This window comes from Myotis brandtii, unplaced genomic scaffold (assembly GCF_000412655.1).
Source record: "Myotis brandtii unplaced genomic scaffold, ASM41265v1 scaffold103, whole genome shotgun sequence".
In the NCBI taxonomy this organism is placed as follows: Eukaryota; Metazoa; Chordata; class Mammalia; order Chiroptera; family Vespertilionidae; genus Myotis; species Myotis brandtii.
The window spans coordinates 5,583,795-5,609,194 of record NW_005353460.1 but is presented as its reverse complement, the minus strand read 5'-3'; the positions used below and the strand labels follow the sequence as shown (position 1 = coordinate 5,609,194).

The 25,400-nt window shown below is 37.7% G+C and overlaps 1 protein-coding gene across 4 annotated transcripts in view; it reads right to left on the bottom strand.

The window, feature by feature from the left end:
• Window positions 1–25,400, bottom strand: part of HOOK3 (hook microtubule-tethering protein 3) — a 93,589-nt gene that overhangs the window by 14,671 nt on the left and 53,518 nt on the right. For 2 of the 4 annotated variants that reach the window (XM_014536719.1, XM_014536714.1), the window contains 7 exons: window positions 22,553–22,663; window positions 21,767–21,854; window positions 14,141–14,210; window positions 9,761–9,901; window positions 7,201–7,288; window positions 4,788–4,793; window positions 3,301–3,335 (listed from right to left, as the gene is read on the bottom strand). In XM_014536719.1, coding sequence (XP_014392205.1) covers window positions 3,301–3,335; window positions 4,788–4,793; window positions 7,201–7,288; window positions 9,761–9,901; window positions 14,141–14,210; window positions 21,767–21,854; window positions 22,553–22,663 — 539 coding nt within the window. The remainder of the gene's footprint in view (window positions 1–3,300; window positions 3,336–4,787; window positions 4,794–7,200; window positions 7,289–9,760; window positions 9,902–14,140; window positions 14,211–21,766; window positions 21,855–22,552; window positions 22,664–25,400) is intronic. The other 2 variants (XM_014536716.1, XM_014536704.1) reach the window with 1 other exon arrangement.

Below are 25,400 nucleotides of genomic sequence, written 5' to 3'. Positions count from 1 at the left end.
TTTAAGATGTCTATGGTCCCTGTGTCTTCCCAAAGATATGGTGAAGTCCTAATACCCAGTACCTACGAATGTGACATTTGGAAATAGACTCTTTGCAGATGTGATTAGTCAAAATGAACTCATACTGGACCAGGGTGGGCCCTAAATCCAATGATTGGTATCCTTGAAAGTCCTAAGAAGGCACAGACCTACGGGGAGAATGCCATATGGAAATAAAGATAGAGATTGGAGTGATGCACCTACAAGCCAAGGAACACCAAGGATTGCTGGCAGCCACCAGAGATACGAGAGGGGCATGGAACAGATTCTCTTAGGACTTACAGAAGGAACCAATCCTGTTGACACCCTGATTTCAGACTTCTGTTAGAGAATAAAATTCTATTGGTTTTAGCCCCCGCAGTTTGTGGTAATTTGTTATAGCAACCACAGGAAATGAATACAGGTCTCATCTCTAATCAATTCTTTTAATGACGATTTTTACCTTGTAAATGACTAAACACAAAAAATGGTCAGACCATAATTTTATGAAACGACCGGTATCCTCTTTTTGCCAATAAAGAAATGGGAAGAATTCAGTACTAAATCCTGACTCTAGGTAACCTTACAGTGGCTGGGAGGTAACATTTTCTGTTCTAATACATTAAAAATCTGCCTATTGTTAGACTTGCTAGCAAGTATCAGTTGCAAGGAGTATCTCACCTTCCCCACATTAAAAAAAAAAAAATTTAGCATGAGGTAAGGTGCCAGACTACAGAATGTCTTTCCAATCTCAACAGAACAAGTAAAAATTATCTACTGAGGCTATCTGGTTTACTACAGTGCCACACTAACATTCTAACAGGTTAACAATTCATGGTCACTCTGCACTCAATGTTTGCAAGGAGAGACATTTGCTAGAAAGTGACAGGAAGGATTAAATTTGTTTAATCCTGGGTGTGAGAAAAATCATAAAACATTCCTAACATTGTCAACCTCAGATAAAGATAAAGATGGATGAAAATTTCTTCCTTATGAGAAAACAAATGTAATATTTTGAAACTTATTTCACCATTTAGATTAAAAAGCCATGTTCAGATATATCTGCAATTCAAGGAAATGTTTGATAGTCTGCTACTGATAAACTTTATAATACTTTTTTTCAAAAATTTACTTAAAAGGGATAATTCAGGTCAGAGGAAGAGCAGCAGGAGAGATGCCCTTGGTCTCTCCCCTTGAAGTTTCAGCAATTTGAACAGCTATAACTCAATAAAGGATTCCCTGCTCAGTGTACAGTCATGCCTGAGATCCGCACATTGAAGCATTAAAGGTGGGCCAGCAGGAACAAACTGGGTAGGCTGGAAGGCAGAAGGAAGATGAGCCACTCAGCCCTGCAGCTGGGAGCTAACTGCGGGGCTCAGCCTGGAGAGGGGAGGAACCAGTTGTGGCTGGTGCTAGCTTCAGCCAGGAGAAGCAGAGAGACTCGGTGAAATGAGCAGCATGAGCTGAGACTGAGTCAGAGACTGGGGCAAGGACACAACACGGGGTGTACCTGTGCCTCTTGGGTGGCCGGAATTCTAGACTGAGAAACAAAGCCACAAAGGCCTGCTGCCTCATAGACTCTATCCTCCCATCTCCTTTGGTGTCATGTTGCGGAGTACATTACCTGAAAACCCGAAAACTGGTATTACAGAATCACGATTTTCCCGGAGCAAAGGGTGTACTCTGTGACTGGTCCCAGGTCAGGGCAAAGGGAGACCCCCGCAGAGGTTCAAGGCCACCATTACCAAGAGGGCAAAACAAAGAAGGCAACAGAGTTCTCCTAGGCCACCCAACCCACACACATTGTGGCTACACTGATGGCAGCCAGAGACACTGCAGGCTCAGCACTGGAATTTCCCAGAGCTAAAAAACTTGTGATTTAACACCACCTACTGGAAAATGATAGAAAGACCTCTTTGTATTAATCTGCTAGAGAGGTGCTACTCAAACATAGATGCCTAGACAGAGAAGGAATTTATCCAATACCATGAATAACCAAGGTAGCAAGGCAGCTCAGAAAGACAATGAAAAATCTCCACAAAGCAACCTTAAACACAAGGAAATATGTGATATAAATGACAGATAATTCAAGATTGCAGTTCTGAAAATATTCAATGAAATGTGAGAAAATATAGACAGGCAATTTATTGCACTCAGAAAAAGAAATTAATGAACAAAACAAGTATTTTACCAAAGAGACTGAAATTTTAAGAAAGAACTGAACAGGAATTCTAGAGATAAAGAACTCAATAAAAGAGGTAAAAAATGAACCAGTGAGCCCTAGCTGGTTTGGCTCAGTGTATAGAGCATTGGCCTATAGACTGAAGGATGCCGGGTTCGATTCCAGTCAAGGGCACGTGCCCAGGTTGCAGGCTCAATCCCCAGTAGGGGCCGTGCAGGAGGCAGCCGATCAATGATTCTCTCTCATCAATAATGTTTCTCTCTCTCTCTGTCTCTCTGTCTCTCCTTCTCCCTTCCTCTCTGAAATTAATAATAATAAAAAATGAACCAGTGAGCATAGGAAATGGAGTGAAGCAGATAGGAGGAAAGAATTAGTGATATCAAAGATACAAATCTAGAAATTATTCAGAAGGAAGAAGAGAGAGATTTGAGCATTAAAATAAATGAAAGAAAACACTCTGATTCCACCAGAAAGAGCAATATGATAATAGGTGTTCCAGAAGAAGAAGAGAGGGAGAAGGGAAAGAAGAGCCTATTCAGATGAAGAGGTGACGAGAACTCCCCACACCTATGAGAAGAGCTAGTTCCACAAATCCAAGAGGCAAACAGAACACCTAATGACTCAAACCAAAGAGGTCTTCTCCAAGGCATACTATATTAAAACTGTCAAAAATTAATGACAAAGAAAGAATTCTCAAGGCAGTCAGGGAAAAGAAGAAAGTAACCTATAAAGGAAAACTCATTAAGTTATATTTAACTTCTCAGCAGAAACTCTACAAACCAGAGTGGAACCAAATAGTCACACTACTGAAAGAAATTACCAGCCAAGAATAATATATCCAGCAAAGTTATCCTTTAAATATGAAGGAGAAGTAAAACCCTGGAATCTCATTTGAAAACAGTTCTAAAGCAGTCATTGTTCCAATTTGAGGATCTTTGGTGGAGACGACCCTTTAGACACTCTTCATATACATCTTGCAATGTTCTATATCTTCAAGGGAGACCCAAGCCATTGCCTAAACACTGTGTAACCACCTAATATAAAACACTTATATTTCACTGGGTAATATAAGAATAAGCCTCAATAGCGTTTATACTTACAGATGTTCTTCAAGTTTCTTTTTTAGAAGAACTGACTGAAAATGGAAAATAAAAAAATAATTTATTACTTAACATTTTACAACTAATAATTATTTTCTAAAAATTAAGCTCATAGTATTACCTAACTCTGAGTGAGCCCTCAGTCATCTCTCTGGTCAAAGAGCTCAAAACACACAATGTACCAAGTTTATTTCCCTTTGATAAGGGAGAGAGCAGCCCATAAGTGACAGCAATCAGTATAAAATACCCAGAAACTGCATCTCTGAATTACCTATTTATAGTCGGGGGGGGAAAAAAGCCACTCATGTAGACCTAATAATATCCCTGGACTCAGCAGGCAGGTAGAACTCTAATAATAATAGACTTTCCATAAGACATTTTTTATATTGTTTCCCTTGCATCATGATAAAGTCTGGGATCAATTTCCATAAATACTTAAGACTTATTTGATCAGTGATTTACAAATAGGCACATGTTGCAAATAATTTACGTGATGGTATGGGAATATGAAGGATGATATATATACAGAATTTAACATGCTAGAGAATGCAGCTTTGATGGGGTATTTTTAAAAAAATCCTGAAAAGCAGGAGATCAGAATTGACCTAAAAATAATCAAATAGTAAGTGGCATTTATATAGGACCCTTAGGTTTCATAAACTTAACACTTGTAAGGTACATATTAATTAGTGAATTTCAGGAAACATTCTGAGGTAAATGGTTACATAATTAATTCAGTCAAACACAATTAATATAGGCTTATTAAACAAACTGTTCAATCAATCAATAGCAGTGATAAGGAGAAAAAACTCCACACACTAAGTTCTTTGATTTTTAGTCACCTTATTCAATAACGCTTACAGTAACTATTTAATCAAATCCATTCTAACACAACTCTGGAATATTTAAAATTCATTTCTTTGCGCAGTATATTAACTATAGCTAGATCAGTGGACCACGAAGTCCTCCATCACTGCTTCCCCCAAACATAAAAAAGATAATAACCCTATTAATTTCCTATTATGCTTGTTCCTTCCTCAGTACACAGGGTAAAATGAAAACACTTTCTAAATACCTTAAACTTTAATTTTTCACTTATGTTGTAATTAGGCTCTACAAAATTAATTTTAACTCTGAGAAAATATATAATAAAATAATGATTTAATGAGTGGTTAATATGTCAGGCACTGCACTAAAGCATGTCATATACATTGTCTCATGTTAACCTCACAACACTGAGTAACAGTAACCCATCTTATAGCTTAAGAAGGTAAGGCTGGGGAGATATTCAAGTTTTCAAGTGGCAGATATCTTTTCAGTATCTTAACTGTAAAGCGCATAAACCTATAAGGCAAGTAATATTGGTATGTCCATTTTGCATAAAATCCCCGTAATTTAAAATTTTAATACCATCAACTATAATGGCAGATAATATATAAATAATAAAATTGCTCAATATAGAGAAATGAATAGGAAGCCATACTTACAATAGCCTTGAGCAGAAACCATGCCAAGAGACAGAGAGGACATATTAGTATGAAGCAAACACAGCAGCCAATAGAAGGAACGATTTAGTAATTCATGAACAGAAGTAAAAGATATGCATTTTTTTTCAAAAATGTACATTTTTCTTTCTTCTATGGTCTCCTCATCCTGTCTTGTTCTCTGGAGTTTTATACACTGTGGCTAGCTCAAATTATCCATATGACTGGATATAACAATGCTTTTCTGCTTCCAAGCTAAAAATAAATGACATAAAAATAATAATAAAAATGTGCAAACCATCCTACTCTAACTTAGGGTTACTGAAATAAGTAGAAATTATGTTGTTCTTCAGAGGGGACCAATCCCATTTGGCAGGTTGTTCTATGTATTATATATTCCTGAGATGCAACACTGTGGGTTAGTGAAAGAGAAGATGAAAGCAGCAAAAGTCTGTTGGGGGAAAGAACCACGTATCCTGTACCACACTACTTCTCTAAACCATTTTGAGGCATATCATCAGAATAAGGAAAGTTTCAAATGGAGTATTTCCTAGATGTAGACAAAGAGAACTGAGAGAATTTCTAAGAATTTAGAGCAAGACATCTCATGAGCATTTGGGCAGTCAAATAAACTGACTAATTTATGCAAATAGTACTTTATAGGGCTTGCATTTCACTTCTGAAATATGTTCTCTTAAAGTAGTGGCAAACAGCATATTTAATTAGATTTCATTAACAGGGGTACCTAACTAACCAGGCTATGCAAAATTATTTTTTGCAGAATAAATTTATGCATGTTTTAATGTAAGTAAGAGAATTAAGCATAAAGGTTATCGCTACAGCACTAATGCTGAGCTGATACTGATGTTTCACCGTTTTTACTTCCAAATGCATCATCACAGGCCCTTTGTGTCTCTGCCACAACAAATTAACAAAAGACGTCAAACTTTCAGAGACCAAAACTAAGTTTACATTTACCTCAGTGTGAGAGACCTATAGATTTCACTGAACTAAGAGAAGTTACCCACTTTGGTTCATCTGTCAGATACTCTTTGTTAGGTTTACTAAGATTTTAATACAGAAATGGTGGTTTTGCTTCATCTCTTTATGATTTAGCATTCTGGATAAAAGCAAGTTTTAAAAGTAAACCATGACATTTTAAAATAGCTCCATTTTAATAAAGGAACAAGGTAGTTTCAATGTTGGTGACAATTTTAGGAAGTGGAAATCAACCTGGGAATCTAAGAACTACCATTACATTAATTCAAGGATGAACTAAAACTACTGCAAAGAAAAGCATGCTGCCAATATGTGCTCATAAAGCTTATGAAACTCCTAAAACTAGGTCGTTGATGAGCCTTTTTACATCTAATATTCTCAGGTTTAAGTACTGTCCTAGTTTAACTCTCCTTTGATTGCTCTTGTCCTTATATCCTCTTCTGTTAATAAGGCTGATGAAACTGGATATATCTAGTGTTGACGCAGATCCTAAAAATGACTCTACCAATGAGAACAATCAAATAAGTTTACACTCAAAAGCCAGAGTTTATAACAAATTACACTGGCAACAGGAAAACACAAACAAAAAGAAACCAAAGAAACCCAACTGGCCGAAGCAAAGATTGGTCACTAAAACTTAGGTGTCTTTTTCCCCCTTCTTTACATTATTTTTGAGCACTTTATATTGTATACTGCAGTTCTACTGCATACTGTTCATTCAACATAAAGAATTTGCAAAATACAGTGCATTTGCACTTGCATCAGAGACTGACTGACCACTACGTGCTACATAGCACTATTACGGATGGCATGAGGAGATGAAAAAGGACCTGGTTGCTGGCTCAACACATTTACTACCCTCTAGATTTGAGCATGCCAGTCAAGCAGGCAGGGCTATGACAGATATGCAGAGTGGCTAAGGAAATATTTTTAACAGGTTGTGAACTTAATTTGAGTGTGTATTAGGGGTGGGTAGCAAGAGGGATTCAGAATTTAAAGATGATGGGATTCTAGAGATGACAATTTTCTTGAATATCAATTTTACATAAAAAATTTCTACCTGAACATGTTAAGTTCTATTAGCATTGTTTTTTGTTTGTTTTTGGCCACGGGGGAAAACTCTATACTTTGAAATCTGAGTTGAGCGCTTGTAAAACATAAAGCTCAATTAACTTCTTAGTTGATAGCTACAAATAAACTTCTAATTCCCAGCAGAATAAATCGGAAAGAGACAATAAGGTATCATTTGGCTCTTTTTGGGAATGCTAGTAAAAGGAAAACATTGTTTCTTTTCTATAGTCAATATACATAATTATAAAGTATTTTGATAGAGAACATCAGGTAAAAGAATAAAAGTTATAGGTTTTGTTAATACTATGGAACTGTTGGACCATGGTTGGTACATATTAAAACTTACATCCTCTGCTTTTGATCCTTGATCCTGTAAAGACTTTTGCAATTCTTCAACCTGTGACTGTACTTCCAGAAGTCTTTGATTCACCAACCTAGAAATCAAATGTACATTAATTTTCCAAATTCTGACTTAACTTATATCTTTTTTCTTAGGTTGTCATATGGTTAGAGACAGTATAATTAACAAAATAAAGCCTAAGGTTATAGTAGTAGTTGCTCACTTTTTAAATTATTTTCATAGTGCATGAAATTTCTATGATTTCCAATGTAGTGTTTTGTGGACACATTCTGTTGAATTAATGTACCTATGCATATCTATTTATCTGAAATTCACTTTGACATACATTTAGTCAAACTATGTGTCAGGCACTATGCTCAACACAAGTGTTAAAGATCCCTGCACTTAAGGAATTTAGTGGGGAGGCAAAATGTAAACAAAATAAATATGACATAAATACTTCAACATAGTGCAAGATGTATACAAAAGAATGATGACTGCTCAGAGAAGCGAGGTCTGTACCTAATTGTGTGGAGAAATTAGGACAGGCCTGACTTAAACTGAGATTAGAATAACAAATAAAATATGTAGTTAAGGATAAAAAAGGGAATTTAAGACAGAGAACTGAACATGTCCAAAGTACACAGAAAAATGAGAGGGTACAGTAAGTTCATGAATGGTATGGCTGAAGAATAAGTTATGAGGGGTAAGAACAGCTGAAGATGAAACCAGAGAAGAAAAGGAGAAGTTGGGTACAATCTTGTGTAAAATGAAAAAGTATCAGGAACTTAAAAAAAAGATGGCCTAAAATTAGGCTGGAACTGGAATAACCCAGCCAACCTTTAATAATGCTGATTCTGAAGCTCAATCTTCATAAATTCTCTAGGTCATTATGATGCAACATTCAGTAGCCCGGTTTGGTTCCCTAGGTCTTGGATAATGTTAAGGACTGCCAGAAGGAAGATACACGATCAGATAATATTTTAGAAAGATCACGCTGGTTTGAGAGTGAATGATGTATCAAAAAGGTCACAGAGCACGCATGAAGGCCCGGAAAATGCTACTACACTAATTACCACATATGTCTGAAACAGGAGGGACAGAGAGGAAATGTACTGGGAAGGCACAAGAACACAAGGAATAAAAAATAACACTTAGGATACTGACTAGGAAGAATGTGAAGAAAAGCAGAAGAGTAAAAAGGTGGTCCACAGCAAACCACCAAGCACAGAGTAGAAAGAGGAATCTCACCTGGAGAATAAATAATAAGAAAATCTGGAAAAACACAAGACAAGGAAGTTACTGAAATAAAAAAAAAAAAGTTCGAGGAAGGAGGGGATGATCAACAACAATGAATTATTTGCAGAGAGATAAGGAAAGATAAAGTCTTAATTGCTCCCACTGGATTGGCCATTTAACAGATGACTAGTTATTTCAATAAGAAATATTTTAGTGAGATGGTAGTAGTAAAAGACAGACTGCCCCAAATCAAGGACAAATCAGGGAAATCAGTATTCAGAATCTAACTAGACAGAAAGTGTAATAAGATGTTTTGGTTTTTTTTTTTTACTCAAGAAGGTACAAGAAATTCTGATCATAAACCTACATTCTATAAGTTAGTGAAAGCTGCAGTAAAAATACAATCAAATCTATAATAATTGATGTTTTTCACATCAGGAAATATAATATTTGAGTAGGTTTTCAATAGTGAAAGAATTATCTGAAAATCTATATTCAATATGAAGAAAGGTACATTACGAGTAGAATGTTAATTGTCTAACTTTTCAGAAAGCAATATGAAAATGCAGTATACATCAAACTATAAGACTATTTCAAATACCCACCTTAGCCATTTTTAAAATTAGTCAAAAATATTGCAAGCCTATTAGGTGGAGGCTACTGTAAATGTCATAAAACATAGTCAGTCCATACCAAGATGTTCTTTGGAAAGACTTGAAAGCAACTCAAAAGCCCAGTAACAGGAAATGGACAAAAAGCAAACATAGTAATAAAACTGCTCAAGTTTGAAGTAGCTTTAATTTGTGATTAGAAAGGGGAAATGTAGGGCTTTGAGATCATTTTGCTTGAAGAAATAGAGAAGGGAATACTATTATAAAGAGGCACAGTACTTTTGGCAAGTCTGTCCATAAATGGAGAAACAGCTTAAAGTTCTCTTAAAAGGAAATGGAATTAACACATATCACTTCTCAAAATATAATTCATGCCTTTGTTTAAGCTGCAGGGGAAGGGAACCTTTTTTCTGCCAAAGGCCATTTGGATATTTATAACATCCTTCGCAGCCCACTCTGCCAAGGGCCATTTGGATATTTATAACATCCTTCGCAGCCCATATGAAATTATCAACTTAAAAATTAGCCTTTTATATTTGGTCAAACATTTAATTAACTCACCCCTAATGCCTTGGCAGGGCCAGACCAAATGATTTCGGGGGCCATATACAAGCCACAGGCTGGATGCTCCCCAACCATGGTTTAAGAGAATCAAAATCAAGGCAAATAATCGAGAATACCTGTGGCTCAATGCAGCTGCCTATATACATTCCTACCTATTCTCTGTCTCCAGTTCATTCTTCCGAAGATTTGCATCATCCAGAAGGCTTTGCAATAAGGCAATTTTTTCATTGTCTGAACCCTCTTGATTAAGTTTTAATATCTTATTTTCATGCTGAAGACGAATAAGTTTCTCCCTAAATGAGTACAAGAAAAACTGATTATCTGGTACATTAATACAATCTATATATATAAAAGCCTAAGTGACCATTTGACCGGTAGCTAAGACACGCACTGACCACCAGGGGGCAGACACTCAATGCACAGGCATGGAAACATGGAACAGACTGATGAATCTCAGAGGGAAGGGGGGAGGGTGGGAAGAGATTAACCAAAGATCTTATATGCATACTAGAGGCCAGGTGCACGGATTTGTGCACTGGTGGGGTCCCTCGGCCTGGCCTGTGGGGTTTGGGCCAAAACTGGCAGTCCGACATCCCCCGAGGGGTCCCACATTGCGAGAGGGCACAGGCCAGGCCGAGGGACCCACCGGTGCACAAATCCGGTGCACTGGGCCTCTAGTATAGTTATCAAAATCCAGCTAAGTATAGTTACAGCTTTAATACATAGAACAGAAATGAAAAACAAAGTACCTGCAAAGAATGCAGCTCCTGTTGTAACTGTATAAGACATTACATCTCGGGGCTTAAGTACTTTCTTTTTGAAAATGGATAATCTGAAGGTAACTCTCCAAATATAATGATTTGTAATGAAAGAGATTTCAAAATCCTATTTTTTTTCTGATTTGCACATTGAAGCTATGAAAGCATTTACATATATGTTCTTTAGTACTTATAAAAAACATGATCTCTAGTGCCATATTCTTAAATTATTAATCATTTGATGGCAAGATATACTATCCAAAGAAGAATGCCTCCAAGATATGCAGTCCAGCCCTGACTGGTTTGGCTCAGTGGATAGAGAGTCGGCCTGTGGACTCAAGGGTCCCAGGTTCGATTCCGGTCAAGGGCATGTACCTTGGTTGTGGGCACATCCCCAGTGGGGAGTGTACAGGAGGCAGCTGATCGATGTTTCTCTCTCATCATTGTTTCTGACTCTCTCTATCCCTCTCCCTTCCTCTCTGTAAAAAGTCAATAAAATATATTTTTTAAAAAAAGATATGCAGTCCACCCATTCCTATATATACGTAAAATTTTTGTAACAAACTAGATTATCAGAGCCAACTTATTAGACTGCATTGCTGTGGGATCCTGTGTTATGACAAAAGCTTACACTGAGGGATGTTAATAGCAACAGCCACAAAAAGCTTGCCACTACATTTACTGCAGGGACGATATAATTGAATATTAATCCATGTCAAGATATAACTGAAGATCTACTTCTTGAAAATATAATTCATTCTGAATTTACTCATACCAGATGCTATAAAAAGCTGTGCTTCTCATGGAAAAGAAAACACAAAAACAAAACAAGTATACACAAAACAGTCTGCTCTTATTTTATAAACACCATAAATCTTATAAAGCAATTTTACTTTTGCTGTTGAAAATATGAAAGTCAACTTTGTGGCCCAACACAAGCAATTATATAAAACTTGGTATATTTTATGTATGAACATGACTTTAACATATTTTTGAACTGTAAGTAAAAACACTCATTGTAGGGGGGGAGAAGAAAGGATAAATGAGAAGAAAATAGAAAATAGAAACCCTCTATAACCCTATGGTGTAAAATAATTGCTGCTGAAATACAGCCTTCTACTGCGATGCATATGTACACACATGCCAGCAGTTTAAAAAATGGATCACATAGTATGTTTCATTGATATCTGCTATTTATACTTAAATTTTCACAATCATTTCATATCAGTAAATAGTATACTTTAATATTTTAAATGACACATTAACACATTGAAGAATTGTTATTTAATTTAATCATTGGGCATTTAGGTTGTTCCCAATTTTGAGATTTAATATGCTAATAATCATCAGCTTTATAAATATACCTTTGTGTATATCCTTCGTTATTTCCTTAGGATTAATTCCCAGAGAAATAAATTTTGGGTCAAAAGATAGTCACATTTAGATAATATACACTTTTTGCCAAAATGCTCAGAAAAAAAGTTGTACCACCATAAGAATAAAAATTTGTGCCCTGGCTGGTCTGGCTTAGTGAATAGAGCATTGGCCGGCAGACAGAAGGGTCTTGGGTTCGATTCCGGTCAAGGGAGTGTACCTCAGTTGCAGGCTCAATCGTGGCCCTGGTCGAAGCAGGTGTGGGAGGCAACCAAATGATGTGACTCTCTCACACCAATGTTTCTCTGTCTCTCCCCTTCCCTTCCACTCTCTCTAAAAATCATGAATAAATATCCTTTGGTGAGGATTAAAAAAAAAAAAAAGTGTGGTGATGGATCTTAACTAAACTGATTATGGTAATTATTTCACAATATATACATATGTCACATCATTATGTTGTATAACTGAAATTAATACAATTAATATGTCAATTATATCTCATTATTAAAAAATTAATTTTTAAAAAGTTGTACCACGTTATGTTTACTCTTCATTTATGAGTTCCCAATTTCTCCATACCCTTAATATCAGTGACAATTACCACTTATAGTAGTTTTTGAAATTTGATAGGTATATTTCATTATGTATTAAATCTATTAGCTCATTGTCTGTAACACATGTTGCAAATTTTTGTGCCTTTTACCATTTCATTATCTTGATAGCTCTCTAGACACAGAGTATATTTTAATTTTATTGAGTCATACTCAAAAAAGTCATTTCATTTGTTGAATCTTTATCATTGTTCTTTTCCTCAATTTAAAAATCCAACTGCATTACCAATAAGCTCCCTTAAAAATTTTTTTTGGACATAACCATTTATTTATGAATATTCATAAATAATGTGTTCATTCATTCAAATTTTAACGGTCCAATATCATTCATTCAAATTTTAACAGTCCAATATAAAGTACCACCTCAGATGGCAGAAAAGAAAAAGGTATACAAGATGCTTCCAGAGTTGGTGTTGCATTATACTCCTTTTGTGTTTCCTTCTTAAATAAATGCCAACAACAATCAATAGTCTTTATTTACTTAACAAGTTTTTAATGCCTATTTTAAATCAGTTTATAAAACTCTTAAACCACCAAGGATATTAAAAAGAATCAAGGCCAGTGTCAATTTAAAAAGGGGGCAAACAGACTCACAGAAGGTAAAAATAATATTCAGATTCAGCATTCTCTTTCTCCTGGACACTTGGTGTCTCCCCACCAGTCTTTTATTCTTTTTTCAAAATATATGTTGTTATTAATTTTAGAGAGAGAGAACAGGGAAGGGAGAGAGAGAAACATCGATAAGAATCATTGACTGGCCGCCTCCTGCAAGCCCCCTACTGGAGATCGAGCCCACAACCTGGGCATGTGCCCTGACTGGGAATGGAAATGGTAACCTCCTGGTTCATGGGTCGATGCTCAATCACTGAGCCACACCAGCCAGGCCAGTCTTTTATTCTTATATATAAAGTCAGGCACATATTGCAATAAAAGGAATTTTTAAAATGCTATGAATAAAAATGTAAGATACTAGTGAGGGAAGAATAGAACAGATGGGGAGATATTTCCTCCTGTCTACTGTATTAAATCTTTCCCAGACCATTCCACCTAATTAAAAGATGAGTTTTAGTGACGAATTACTTTGCAGACTGATGGCTAAACATAGCGTTTGCTTTGGGGTCAAGTGGTTTTATGGCTAAATGTTTGCTAAGGGTACCCAAGCAGAGAGATGTCAGTTTGCTGTACATGTGTGAAACACTGTCCTACTGAAGTAAGAAGATCAAGTCTCTTGGGCCAGTTGAAAAATGCACCTAACATGCTGAAATCATGGACATTTGCTACCGAGTTCATGCTAAAAGTGTTAGTAATAAAGAATCCTATATAATAAAAGCTTAACATGCTAAGTGTCCGGTCATCTGGTAGTCCATTCAACCAATCAAACCGTAATATGCTACTGATATGCTAAGGTCACTTAACAGCTTGCTATGACATGCACTGACCATTGCGGGGGTAGACAGCTGACCGGTCGACCGGTTGCTATGACGTGCACTGACCACTGGGGGCAGACGCTCTGACTGGTAGGTTAGCTTGCGACATGCCCTGGAGCCCTCCTGCATCCCGCCCCGACCCAGAGAGTGCACTGGTGGGGGTCCCTCGGCCTGGCCTGCTCCCTCTCGCAATCTGGGACCCCTCAGGGGATGTCGGAGAGCCGGTTTCGGCCTGATCTTTCAGACCAGGCTGAATTCGTGCACCAGGCCTCTAGTAAGGAAATAATCCTCTTCACATTATAGAAAAGTAAGTTTTCTCCAGAAATATAGTGCACTGTGACTGAACTTTATGATCTCCTTACCTGATTTCAGGTGTAACAATCTCTGCTGCCAGACTATCTGAAGACTCCTGACTTCCCAGAGGCATTAATCCTATAAATATGTAAACATGAATGTAAGGGTAAGAGAGAACACCACCATTTCCTTTACTTTCTAGATGAAATCCTACTTTGAGCATCAATTTTAACAGCTAAAATCTTTGTTTTAGTCAAGTAAAAGATCATGTCACAGTTGTTTTACATTATTATTATTATTATTATGTCATTTGAACAATTTTTAAAAATATTTTATTTTATTGATTTGAGAGAGAGAGGAAGGAAGAGGGACAGAGAGAAACATCGATGAGAGAGAAACATCGATCAGCTGCCTCCTGCACATCCCTACTGGGGATCGAACCTGCAAATGTGCCCTAACCTGGAATCAAACTGGTGATCTCTTGGTCCATGGGTCGATGCTCAACCATTGAGCCATACCAGCCAGATCATTTCCATTTTTAAGTGTACAACTGAATGGCAGTAAGTAAATTCACTATGTTGTGGAATCATCACCACTGTCTATGTCTAAAATTCATCACCCAAAACTTAATTCTGTAACGATTAAGCAATAACTCCCCATTCCTTTCTCCACTACCATCCCCCATTAACTTTTACCTTCTCTCTCAATAAACTTGCCAATCCTAGATAAAGTGGAATCATACCAATATTTGTCCTTTTGTATCTGGCTTATTTCACTTAACATAATATTTTAAAAATTCATTCATGCAGCATTTATCAGAACTTTATTCCTTTTTATGGCTTTTTATTTCATTCCATGGTATGTGTATACCACATTTTCTTTATTCATTCATCTGTTGATAAACACATGGGTTGTTTCTATCTTTTGAATAATGCTACTATGAATATTGGTATACCAGTATCTAGTTGAGTCTTTTGGGATATATACTTAAAATTGATATATACTTTGGGTATATACTTTGAATTCTTTTGGGTATATACTTAGAAATGGCATTGCAAAATTTGGTAATTTTATCTTTTTTTTAAATACTTTTATTGATTTCAGAGAGGAAGGGAGTGGGGGAGAGAGAGATAGAAACATCAATGATGAGAGAAAATCATTGATTGGCTGCCTCCTACATGCCCCACACTGGGGATTGAGCCTGCAACCAAGGCATGTGCCCTTGACCAGAATTTAACCTGGGACCCTCTGTCCGCAGTCCAACACTCTATCCACTGAGCCAAACTGGCTAGGGCGGTAATTTTATCTTTTTTTTTTAAAAATATATTTTATTGATTTTTTTACAGACAGGAAGGGAGAGGGATAGAGAGTTAGAAACATCAGTGAGAGAGAAACATCGATCAGCTGCCTCCTGCACATTCCCCACTGGGGATGTGCCCGCAACTAAGGTACATGCCCTTGACCGGAATCGAACCCCGGACCCCTCAGTCCACAGACTGACGCTCTATCCACTAAGCCAAACCGGTTAGGGCTTATCTTTTAACTTTTTTTAAAAAAAAATTTATTGCTGAGATTACAGATGTCCCTATTTCTCCCCCCTCCCCCCTTAATAGTTCCCCTCCACCAGTTCCCACCCGATCCCAGGCCCTCGCCACCCTATTGTCTGCGTCCATAGGTAATGCATACATGCATATAAGATCTTTGTCTAATCTCTTCCCACACACCCCCACACCCCTTTCCCTCTGAGAGTCGTCAGTCTGTTCCATTTCCATGCCCCTGATTCTATTCCATTCACCAGTTTATTCTGTTCATCAGATTTTTTATTCACTTGATTTTTAGATTCACTTGTTGATATGTATTTGTTGTCACTTTGTTGTTCATAATTTTTTATCTTTACCCTTTTCTTCCTTTTCCTCTTCTTAAAGAATACCCTTCAGCATCCTTCCTATATAATAAGAGAGAAATATGCAAATTAGGCCAGACATCATGACCAGCTCAGGGCACGACCAGCTCAGCCCCCAGCCCCAGCAGACACACACCACACACCACACACCAGGGTTGGGGGCAGGCTTTGAGTGGCTGCGGCGCGGCTCAAAGCCCATCCCCAGCCCTGGCACCACCCAGCTCTGAGGCCACTCCCACCGGGGGTTTGCGGGCAGGCATGCTGCGCCACCTGCCCTTGGAGCAAGTCCCCCAGAAGACCCACAGACTCGCCCAGGGGGGTGTGCTCTGAGCTGCTGTGGCAAGACTGTGGCTTAGGCCCGCTCCCCACAGGGAGCGGGCCTAAGCCGTCAATAGGACATCCCCTGAGGGCTCCCAGACTGTGAGAGGGAGCAGGCTGGGCTGAGAGACACCCACCCAGTGCAAGAATTTTGTGCACCAGGGCCTCTAGTTTCATATAATACTGGTTGGTGGTGATGAACTCCTTTAGCTTGTTCTTGTCTGTGAAGCTCTTTAAATGACCTTCAATTCTAAATGATAGCTTTGCTGGGTAGAGTATTCTTGGTTGTAAGTTCTTGCTGTTCATCACTTTGAATATTTCTTGCCACTCCCTTCTGGCCTGCATAGTTTCTGTTGAGAAATCAGCCAACAGTCATATGGGCACTCCCTTGTAGGTAACTCTTGCTGCTTTTAAGATTCTCTCTTTGTCTTTTGCCCTTGGCATTTTAATTAGGATGTGTCTTGGAGGGGTCTTCTTTGGATTCCTCTTGTTTGGGGTTCTCTGTGCTTCCTGGACTTGTAAGTCTATTTCTTTCACCAGGTAGGGGAAGTTTTCTGTCATTATTTCTTCAAATAGGTTTTCAACAATATCTTGCTCTCTCTCTTCTTCTGGCACCCCCATAATGTGAATGTTGGTACACTTGAAGTTGTCCCAGAGGCTCCTTACACTATCTACATATTTTTGGATTCTTTTTTCTTCTTGCTCTTCTGGTTGGGTGTTTTTTGCTTCCTCATATTTCAAATCATTGACTTGATTCTCAGGATCCTCTAATCTACTGTTGAATCCCTATATATTATTCTTTATTTCAATCAGTGTATGCTTAATTTCTGACTGGTCCTTCTCAATTTTTTTGGCATTCTCACTAAGATCTTTGAAGGTCTCACTAAGTTCTTTGGAGGTTTCTAGAAGATTCTTGAGTAACCTTATAACTATGGTTTTGAATTCTATATCCAGTAGTTTGCTTTCTTCCATTTCTTTCATTTGTGACCTGTTTCTTTGTCTCTGCATTTTGGCTGCTTCCCTGTGTTGTTTCTATGTATTGGGTAACTGCTAAGTCTCCTTGAGTTGATAGAGTGGCCTTGTGTAGTAGGTGTCCTATAGGGCCCAGTGGCTCAACCTCCCCAATCATCTGAGGTGGACACTCTTGGTGCACCCCTTTGTTGGCTGTGAGCACAGTCTTGTTGTAGTTTAGCCTTGATTGCTGTTGGTGTCACTGTGAGGAATTGATCTCCAGGCCAATTGGCTGTGGGACCAGCTGTGACAACAGTGGGAGAGCTGCTGTGCTGGAGACACCCTTATGGAGCAGTACTTGCTTCAGTAGGGCATTGGTGCTCCCTGACTCTGCCCCTTGAGTGTGTCACTTATGGATGTGAAGAGTTGTAATCTGGTATGCTCTCACACTGACCACTGGGTACACTAGATCTTGGATCTCCAGGAAGTTGCAAAGTCAGCTACTGCCTGGGGCCACCCAGCAAGAGCTACAGAGAGATCTGTAGATTCCTCTTCTTTGTATCAGGTTTGGAAGTGTCTATGCAAGGCCCAGCTGTGAAGCAAGGCAGGCTGGTGCTGGATGTCAGCCTTGGGCCTTTTATTTATAGCTTTGGGGCTCCCTGACCTAGCTGCACCTTGTTTGACAGGTTTTAGGCTGAGAAAGGACAGGCCATTCATATGCAAAAGGTGCTGCACAAAGCTTGGGTGGGGTTGTAAATTGGGGGGAACGGACGGACGGGTGAGGTCTCAGGGAATCTCCAGGGCAGAGCGTACAGAAAGGCTGCCAGTCAGCCTTGCACCAGGGAGATCCCAGCATGGGAACAATGACTGCTGCAAGCACCTCCGTCTGGAAGAAAGCTGCCCCCAAGTTCCTGGTCCGATGTCAGACAGTCCAGTTTCTCCCCGTATGTGTCTGGGTCCCCCAGAGCCTCACCCGGCACTGGAGCTCAGAGGAAGTGGGAGCTTGTAAATTTAGTTTGCGGTGCCGGCCTTTTAAGAGGAGCATCTGCCAGCACCTCCGTCTGGAAGAAAGCAAGCCCTGTGTTCCTGCCCCAATGCCAGAAAGTCCAGTTTCTCCCCATATGTGTCTGGGTCCCCCAGAACCTTGCCCAGCACTGCAGGTTAGAGGAAATGGGAGTTTGTAAATTCAGTTTACGGTGCTGGCCTTTTAAGAGGAGCAGCTCTGTCTCCAGCAGCTTGTGTGTCACTCAGCCCCAATCTGCACTGGTTTTAGTCTGTAATTCTTATGGCCCGTAGGGACTTCTTTCCCCAGCTCTGGGACCCTGGGCTGGGGTTCTGGTGTGGGGCTGGGACTCCTTGCTCCTCCAGGCAGCCTCCACAGAGACGATCTCCCTACCAGCCCGTTCCATGCCTCCGCACCTCCTACAGTCTCAGTGTGCTTTCTTCTTTACCTCTCTAGTTGTATACTTCCACTCAGCCAGCTTTCCCGCGGTTCTGGATGATAGTTACTCTGTATTTTAGTTGTAATTTTGATGTGGTTGTGGGAGGGGGCAAGTACAGGCATTTATTTAATTATGCCACCATCTTGGTTCTTTTTTTCTTTTTTTAAAAAAAAATATATATTTTATTGATTTTTTACAGAGAGGAAGGGAGAGGGATAGAAAGTTAGAAACATCGATGAGAGAGAAACATCGATCAGCTGCCTCCTGCACACCCCCTACTGGGGATGTGCCCGCATCCAAGGTACATGCCCTTGACTGGAATCGAACCTGGGACCCTTGAGTCCACAGGCCGACGCTCTATCCACTGAGCCAAACCGGTCAGGGCTTAACTTTTCTTTAAAAATATATTTTTATTGATTTGGGAGAGGAAGGGAGAGATAGAAATATCAATGCCGAGAGAGAATCATTGATCGGCTGCCTCCTGCACACCCCCTACTGGGGATCGAGCCCACAACCTGGGCATGTTCCCTTGACCAGAATCGAACCCGGGACCACTCAGTCCCCAGGCCAATACTCTATCCACCGAGCCAAACCGGCCAGGGCTATGTTTTAACTTTTTGAAGAACCACCAAACTCTTCCACAGTGGCTGCCCTTATTAATTTTACATTAATCAGCCACACAAGAGGTTTCCAATTTCTCCCCACCCTCCCCAACAACTGTTAGTTTCCTTTTTTCCCTTTTTGGTTACAGCCAACCAAATGTTTGCAAAGTGGTATCTCGTTGTGATTTTGATTTGCATATCTCTAATGAGTACTGATCTTGAGCATCTTTTCATGTACTTATTGGATATCTGTACATTTTTGGAGAAATCCCTATTCAGTACCTATGCCCATTTGTAAACTGAGCTGTTTTTTATTGTTATTGAGTTGTAGAAGTTCTTTATATATTCTGTATATCAATCACTTGGTAGATATATGATTTGCAAATATTTTCTTCCATTTTGTGGGTTGACTTTTCACTGTTATAATGTCCTTTGATACACAAAAGTTTTTAATTTTGATGAAGCCCTGTTTATTATTTCTTTTTTTAATATATTTTATTGATTTTTTACAGAAAGGAAGGGAGAGAGATAGAGAGTTAGAAACATCGATGAGAGAGAAACATCGATCAGCTGCCTCCTGCACATCTCCTACTGGGGATGTGCCCGCAACCAAGGTACATGCCCTTGACCGGAATCGAACCTGGGACCTTTCAGTCCGCAGGCCGACGCTCTATCCACTGAGCCAAACCGGTTTCGGCTATTATTTCTTTTGATGCCTGTGTTCTTGGTATCAATTTCAAGGAATCACTGCCAAATCCAATGTCATTTCGAATTTCCTCTATAGTTTCTTCAAAATGTTTTATAGTTTTAGTCCTTACATTTAGGTCTTTGACTCATTTTGAGTTCAATTTTGATATAGTGTAAAGGTCCAACTTCATGCTTTTGGATGTAGATATCCAGTTTTTCCAGCACAATTTGTTGAGAAGATTTTCCTTGCTCCATTGAATGGTCTTGGACACTTTTGTTGAAAATCAATTGACCACATATGTGAGGATTTATTTCTGGGCACTCTTTTCTGTTCCATTGGTTTATATATGTCTGTAGCATGTTGTTTTGATTACTAGCTTTATACTATGTTTTGAAATCAAGAAGTCATGAGTCTCACAACTTTTTCTTTTTTTTCAAGATTGTCTTGGCTATTCAGGATTCCTTGGGATTCCATATGAATTTTAGGGTGGGTATTTTTATTTCTGGAAAAAATGCTGTTGGTATTTTAATAAGGATTGCACTGAATCTGTAAACTGCTATCGGCAGTACTATCACCTTAATAATATAAAGTCTTAAATGATTTCCTGTGATAAGAGCACTTTTTTCTTTAGATAAAAGTCCCTTAAACCTGGCCAGGTGGCTCAGTTGGTTGGAGTGTTGTCCCATACACTGAAAGGTTGTGGGTTTGATTCCTGGTCAGGGCACATAATCTAGGTTGTGGGTTCTATTTCCTGTTGGGATGGGTATGGGAGGCATCCAATCGATGTTTCTCTCTCCCATTGATGTCTCTCTCCCCACCCCTTCTTTCTCTCCCTCTCCCTTCTTCTCTCTCTAAAATAAATAGGCATATCCTCGGGTGAGGATTTAAAAAATAAAGTTCCTTAACCCTTTGAGTGCCAACCAATATCCTAGGAACTATGCTAAAATTGCCAAGGCATTTTTGATTTTACAGCAGTTTAGGAAAAAAATTATGAATCTCAAGTAAATGAAGTTACATATTCAAAAACTTAAGGAAACCTTTACTACATTGATGTATTTAGCAATATCATCATCACTAATAAAAGCAGACTTAGAACTGGACGCCATTTCGAAGCTTTGATAGCGCTCCCGGCACTTTTGGCAAAAGACAGGAGGAGCGCAATCACGCTCCCCGGCACTCTAGGGGTTAAAATTGATATCAACTCCATATATCAGTTGAAAAACAAATCACTGAATTTGAGTTTGATATATATATAATATTAATCCTCACCTGAGGATATCTTTTTCTATTGATATTTAGAGTGTGCAAGGGAGGGGGAGAGACAGAGAGAAAGATACATTGATGTGAGAGAGACACACTGATTGTTTGTACCCTTGACCCAAAACCCTTCAATCAGTGGTCTAATGCTCCAACCATTGAGCAAAATTGGCTAGGGTGAATTTGATATATTTTTAAAGAGGTTATGAGGACCTTTCCAGAATAAGACTTTCTAGATTTATTATTAACAGAGATGATTTAACACATGTATACTTTTGAGCTAGTAAAATCAAAATATTTAAATATAATTAAAATATAAAGTAGGCAAGTAAATTTGATTCTGTAACTATAGACTTTTTGCCACAATATCTATGTAACAATTTAAAATCTGTACAATTTTTCATTTCAACTGGCCACTTCACCAATTTTTCGTTTTTATCTATTGGTCCAATCATCTTAAATGAATCTAATCATTTATACTAATACTGTATTAGAAATAAGTAATTTTGCTTGGGCTACTGAAATGGTTTTACCTTGAGTTGTGAGCTGCCCTTCTTGAGCCTGTACACAACGAAGTTCTTCAATGGTTTCCTTCAGAGAATCCCTTTCTGTTCTTAACCTCTGGAGAGATTAAAAACAAGGAAAGTTAGTGGAGGTTTTATGAGTTTATTCACTAGTGGTCTTTGCCTTCCCTAATAAAATGATAAATAGTAGGGAACATGGATGTTTTGATCTTCTATGAAAGGATCACCGAAGGTAAAAGATTACAATAATTTTTTCTCACTTTACAGTACTGAATATCAACAATGTGCAAGGCAATATGCTATCCACAGTTAAACATAAGAAACACAACTGTCTACACCATCCTTAACAATAAGTACCTGATTATGTATATAACATTCTTTTTACTAAACACAAAAAAATCAAACAAAGAATTTAAATAATCAAAATCATGATAGAGAAAATATTTTTAAATGATTCAAAATATGCTGAATAACAACCAAAAGAATTGTGTCTTCTATAATAATCATACAGAAAACAAAAATTCTACATAAACTTACAAAAAGTCATGAGCAAAACAATATAAAACAGTAGAATAATAAATATACATAAAATTAGAAGTAAAAACATTCTTTTAATCTTTTATTTTAGATCTATTTCTGAAATATACATGTGAATCTTAAGTTTAAATTTAAAAATAAATAGGATCTCGAATTTTTAAATTTATAAATAGAAGGAATTAACCACAAAGCATGAATTAAATATCCATTTTAATATTAGTAGTCCTGAAAACCAAAATCCCTAATATATATACTCACATCCTTTTCTTTTTGAAGACTATCAACTTTTTCTTTTAGCCGCTTATATTCAAAATCTAATTTATCTGCTTTCTTCGATTCTTCCGATAATCTATTCTGCAGTTCTACTACCTGATACAGAAAGATACCATTAATTTTTATAATCTCAAACATTAGAAATTATCACTATTTTCTTCTACAAAAATCCCTTCCCCACAAATATATTTTTTAAAAATGTGTATGATACAGCAGCCTAACTGAATGGAGAGAACTAGCAACAGAAATCTGCGACTGAGTTCCAAAATCTAGACAAGGATGGGGAACGTCAGGCCCACTGGCTGCGTAAGGCCTGTGAAATCATTTGGTCAGGCCCTGCCAAGGCAACTGCAGGTGGGACTCGAAATGCAATAAGTTTGGGAGCTTTTTTCGTAGCAACATAAATTTATATTAAGTCAATTGTATTAAGGAAATAATGTTATACATATCCAAATGGCCCTTGGCAGAAAAAAGGTTCCCTACCCCTGATCTAGAGTAACAATGTTCAAGATGATAAAAAAAAAAAAAACATGCAACTTCTATTTCTTGCAATACAGATAACTGTATAGTCTAAAATCCTTTTAACATAAAGTCAAAGAAATGCTAGAGGGGAAAAAATCCAATTGTGTAGGTAAGCTTATAAGTAAGTGAAATCCTCACTTGCTGACACAGGAGTGGGAAGTACATGTAGAAGTAAGAGGTGCAAATGGCCAAAACCAGGAATCCTGAGCTTTGAATTTAATGGAAGACAGATGGCTGTTAAATCACCTTGGACTCAAAAAGATGATGAGTCAGTAAATAGGTGGGTGAGGAAAAAATCCATCAGCTGGAAAAATCAATAGGGAAACTTGCCTTTCTTAAAGTGAATGCTCTGAGTTTGAAAAAGTTAAACTTGAAAATTTGCAATACATTCTAACGAATGAGTTTGTGTTTAAAAATGTTGCCACATGCCTTGTCTGGCAAATCTTAAGCCAATAAATTAATTTAAAATAGTTCTGTTTGGTAAATGTTGTGGAAAATCTGACACAAGCAAAACCCACACTGTCTGGATGAATACCACCTCAACCCAGGCCACCCTCCAGTATTCCCCAAGATAAAGATGAGCCACACTAAAGAACAAAGATCAAAAAGCAATAAGCCACGACCAACAATCGTCAGCAGAAAAGCATTAATAGCAATAACAGCAACAACAAAATGGTAGAATAAGACCTCCAAGGATTTTAGATTGTAATTATCAGATATAAAGTACTAGATTTAATACTTTAAAGATAAAGAAGGAAATCTAAATTATGAAAGGAATAATAGATCATTAAAAATGATCAGGCTGCTCTGAAAGTGCATCTATAAAAATTTGTAAAAAGAAAAATATTATCAATGAAAAAGTATATTAAGCTTCAGATGGGAAACAGATTTGTGTTTTATACAATTTTTCTACAGTATTTCTAGGTGTAGATATCTTTTTATTTACTTTGTAATTCATTGTTAACACTAAATCTGATGTCCTCCATTAGTTCTGAAAAATGTTTAGCCATTCTTTCCTTCAAATGATGTCTTTCTATAATTCCTGTTCTCTCCTTTGGACTCTAATTAGGTCATTTCTCCTTTTAATTTCACACCTTTTCATCTCATTTATAATTTTCTTCATTTACATTTATTTATTAGTTCACACTCTAGCTCATTAATTCTTTAAACCTTGTTATATGTTAAAAATGTCATAATAAAATGTGGGGGGAAAATGTATCCACCAAAAAAACCTGCCAGGGCTGTTCTACTAAAACTTCTCCAACTCCTTTTATTAAGCTAGTACGATTCTGATGCGAAAATCAGATAAGGAAAGTGTTAAATAGAAAAGTTCAAGTGAATCATTGAGGCAAAATATTCTAAGTAAAATTAACAAAGCAAATCTAACAATGTGAAAGCAACAAATAAATCCAGTGACCAAACTAAGTTTATCTCAGGACTACAAAGATGGCTTAAGCATAGAGAAATCCAGTAATATAATTTGTCACATTAATAGAGAGGAGAAGCACCATAGGAGTCTCTCAGGAAAAGCTGATGATTAAATTCAACATCCATTTAAGACAGACACCCTGAGCAAGTTAGAAATGCAGTGGAATTCCTTTATCCTAGTAAAAGGTGGCTACAGAAAACTATAGCAATCCTTATACTGGTAAAACGTTTAAAGCAGGGGTCCTCAAACTTTTTAAACAGGGGGCCAGTTCACTGTCCCTCAGACCGTTGGAGGGCCGGACTATAGTTTAAAAAAAAACTATGAACAAATTCCTATGAACACTGCACATATCTTATTTTGAAGTAAAAAAATAAAACGGGAACAAATACAATATTTGTATTTGCATGTGGCCCGCGGGCCGTAGTTTAAGGACCCCTGGTTTAAAGCATGCTGTATAAAGTCAACAAAAATGGTTGTCTACCAGTATTGCTTCTATTTAAAATAGTATTAAAGGTCGGACATGCTGATTAAGAAGAAAAAGAGACTAGAGAGTAGAAAGAAAGAAAGCAGCTTTTATTTTACATCACTTTTGGCAAAAGATACAGCAGACAATACTAGAAGTAATATGAAAATTTGGTAAGGTTGCAAAATCAGTGTACAAAAATCAATTTCAACCAGATAAATGAGCACCAAGCTGAAAATGGTATACTTTCTTAAAAACCAAGTACATAAAATACCAAAAGTAAATATAACAAAATATGTGCATGATATTTAGAAGTATAAAACTTAATGGAGGGAGAAACCAAGATGGCGGCATAGGTAAACACCGGAAATTGCTGCCTCGCACAACCACTTCAAAAATACAACTAAAAGACAAAATGG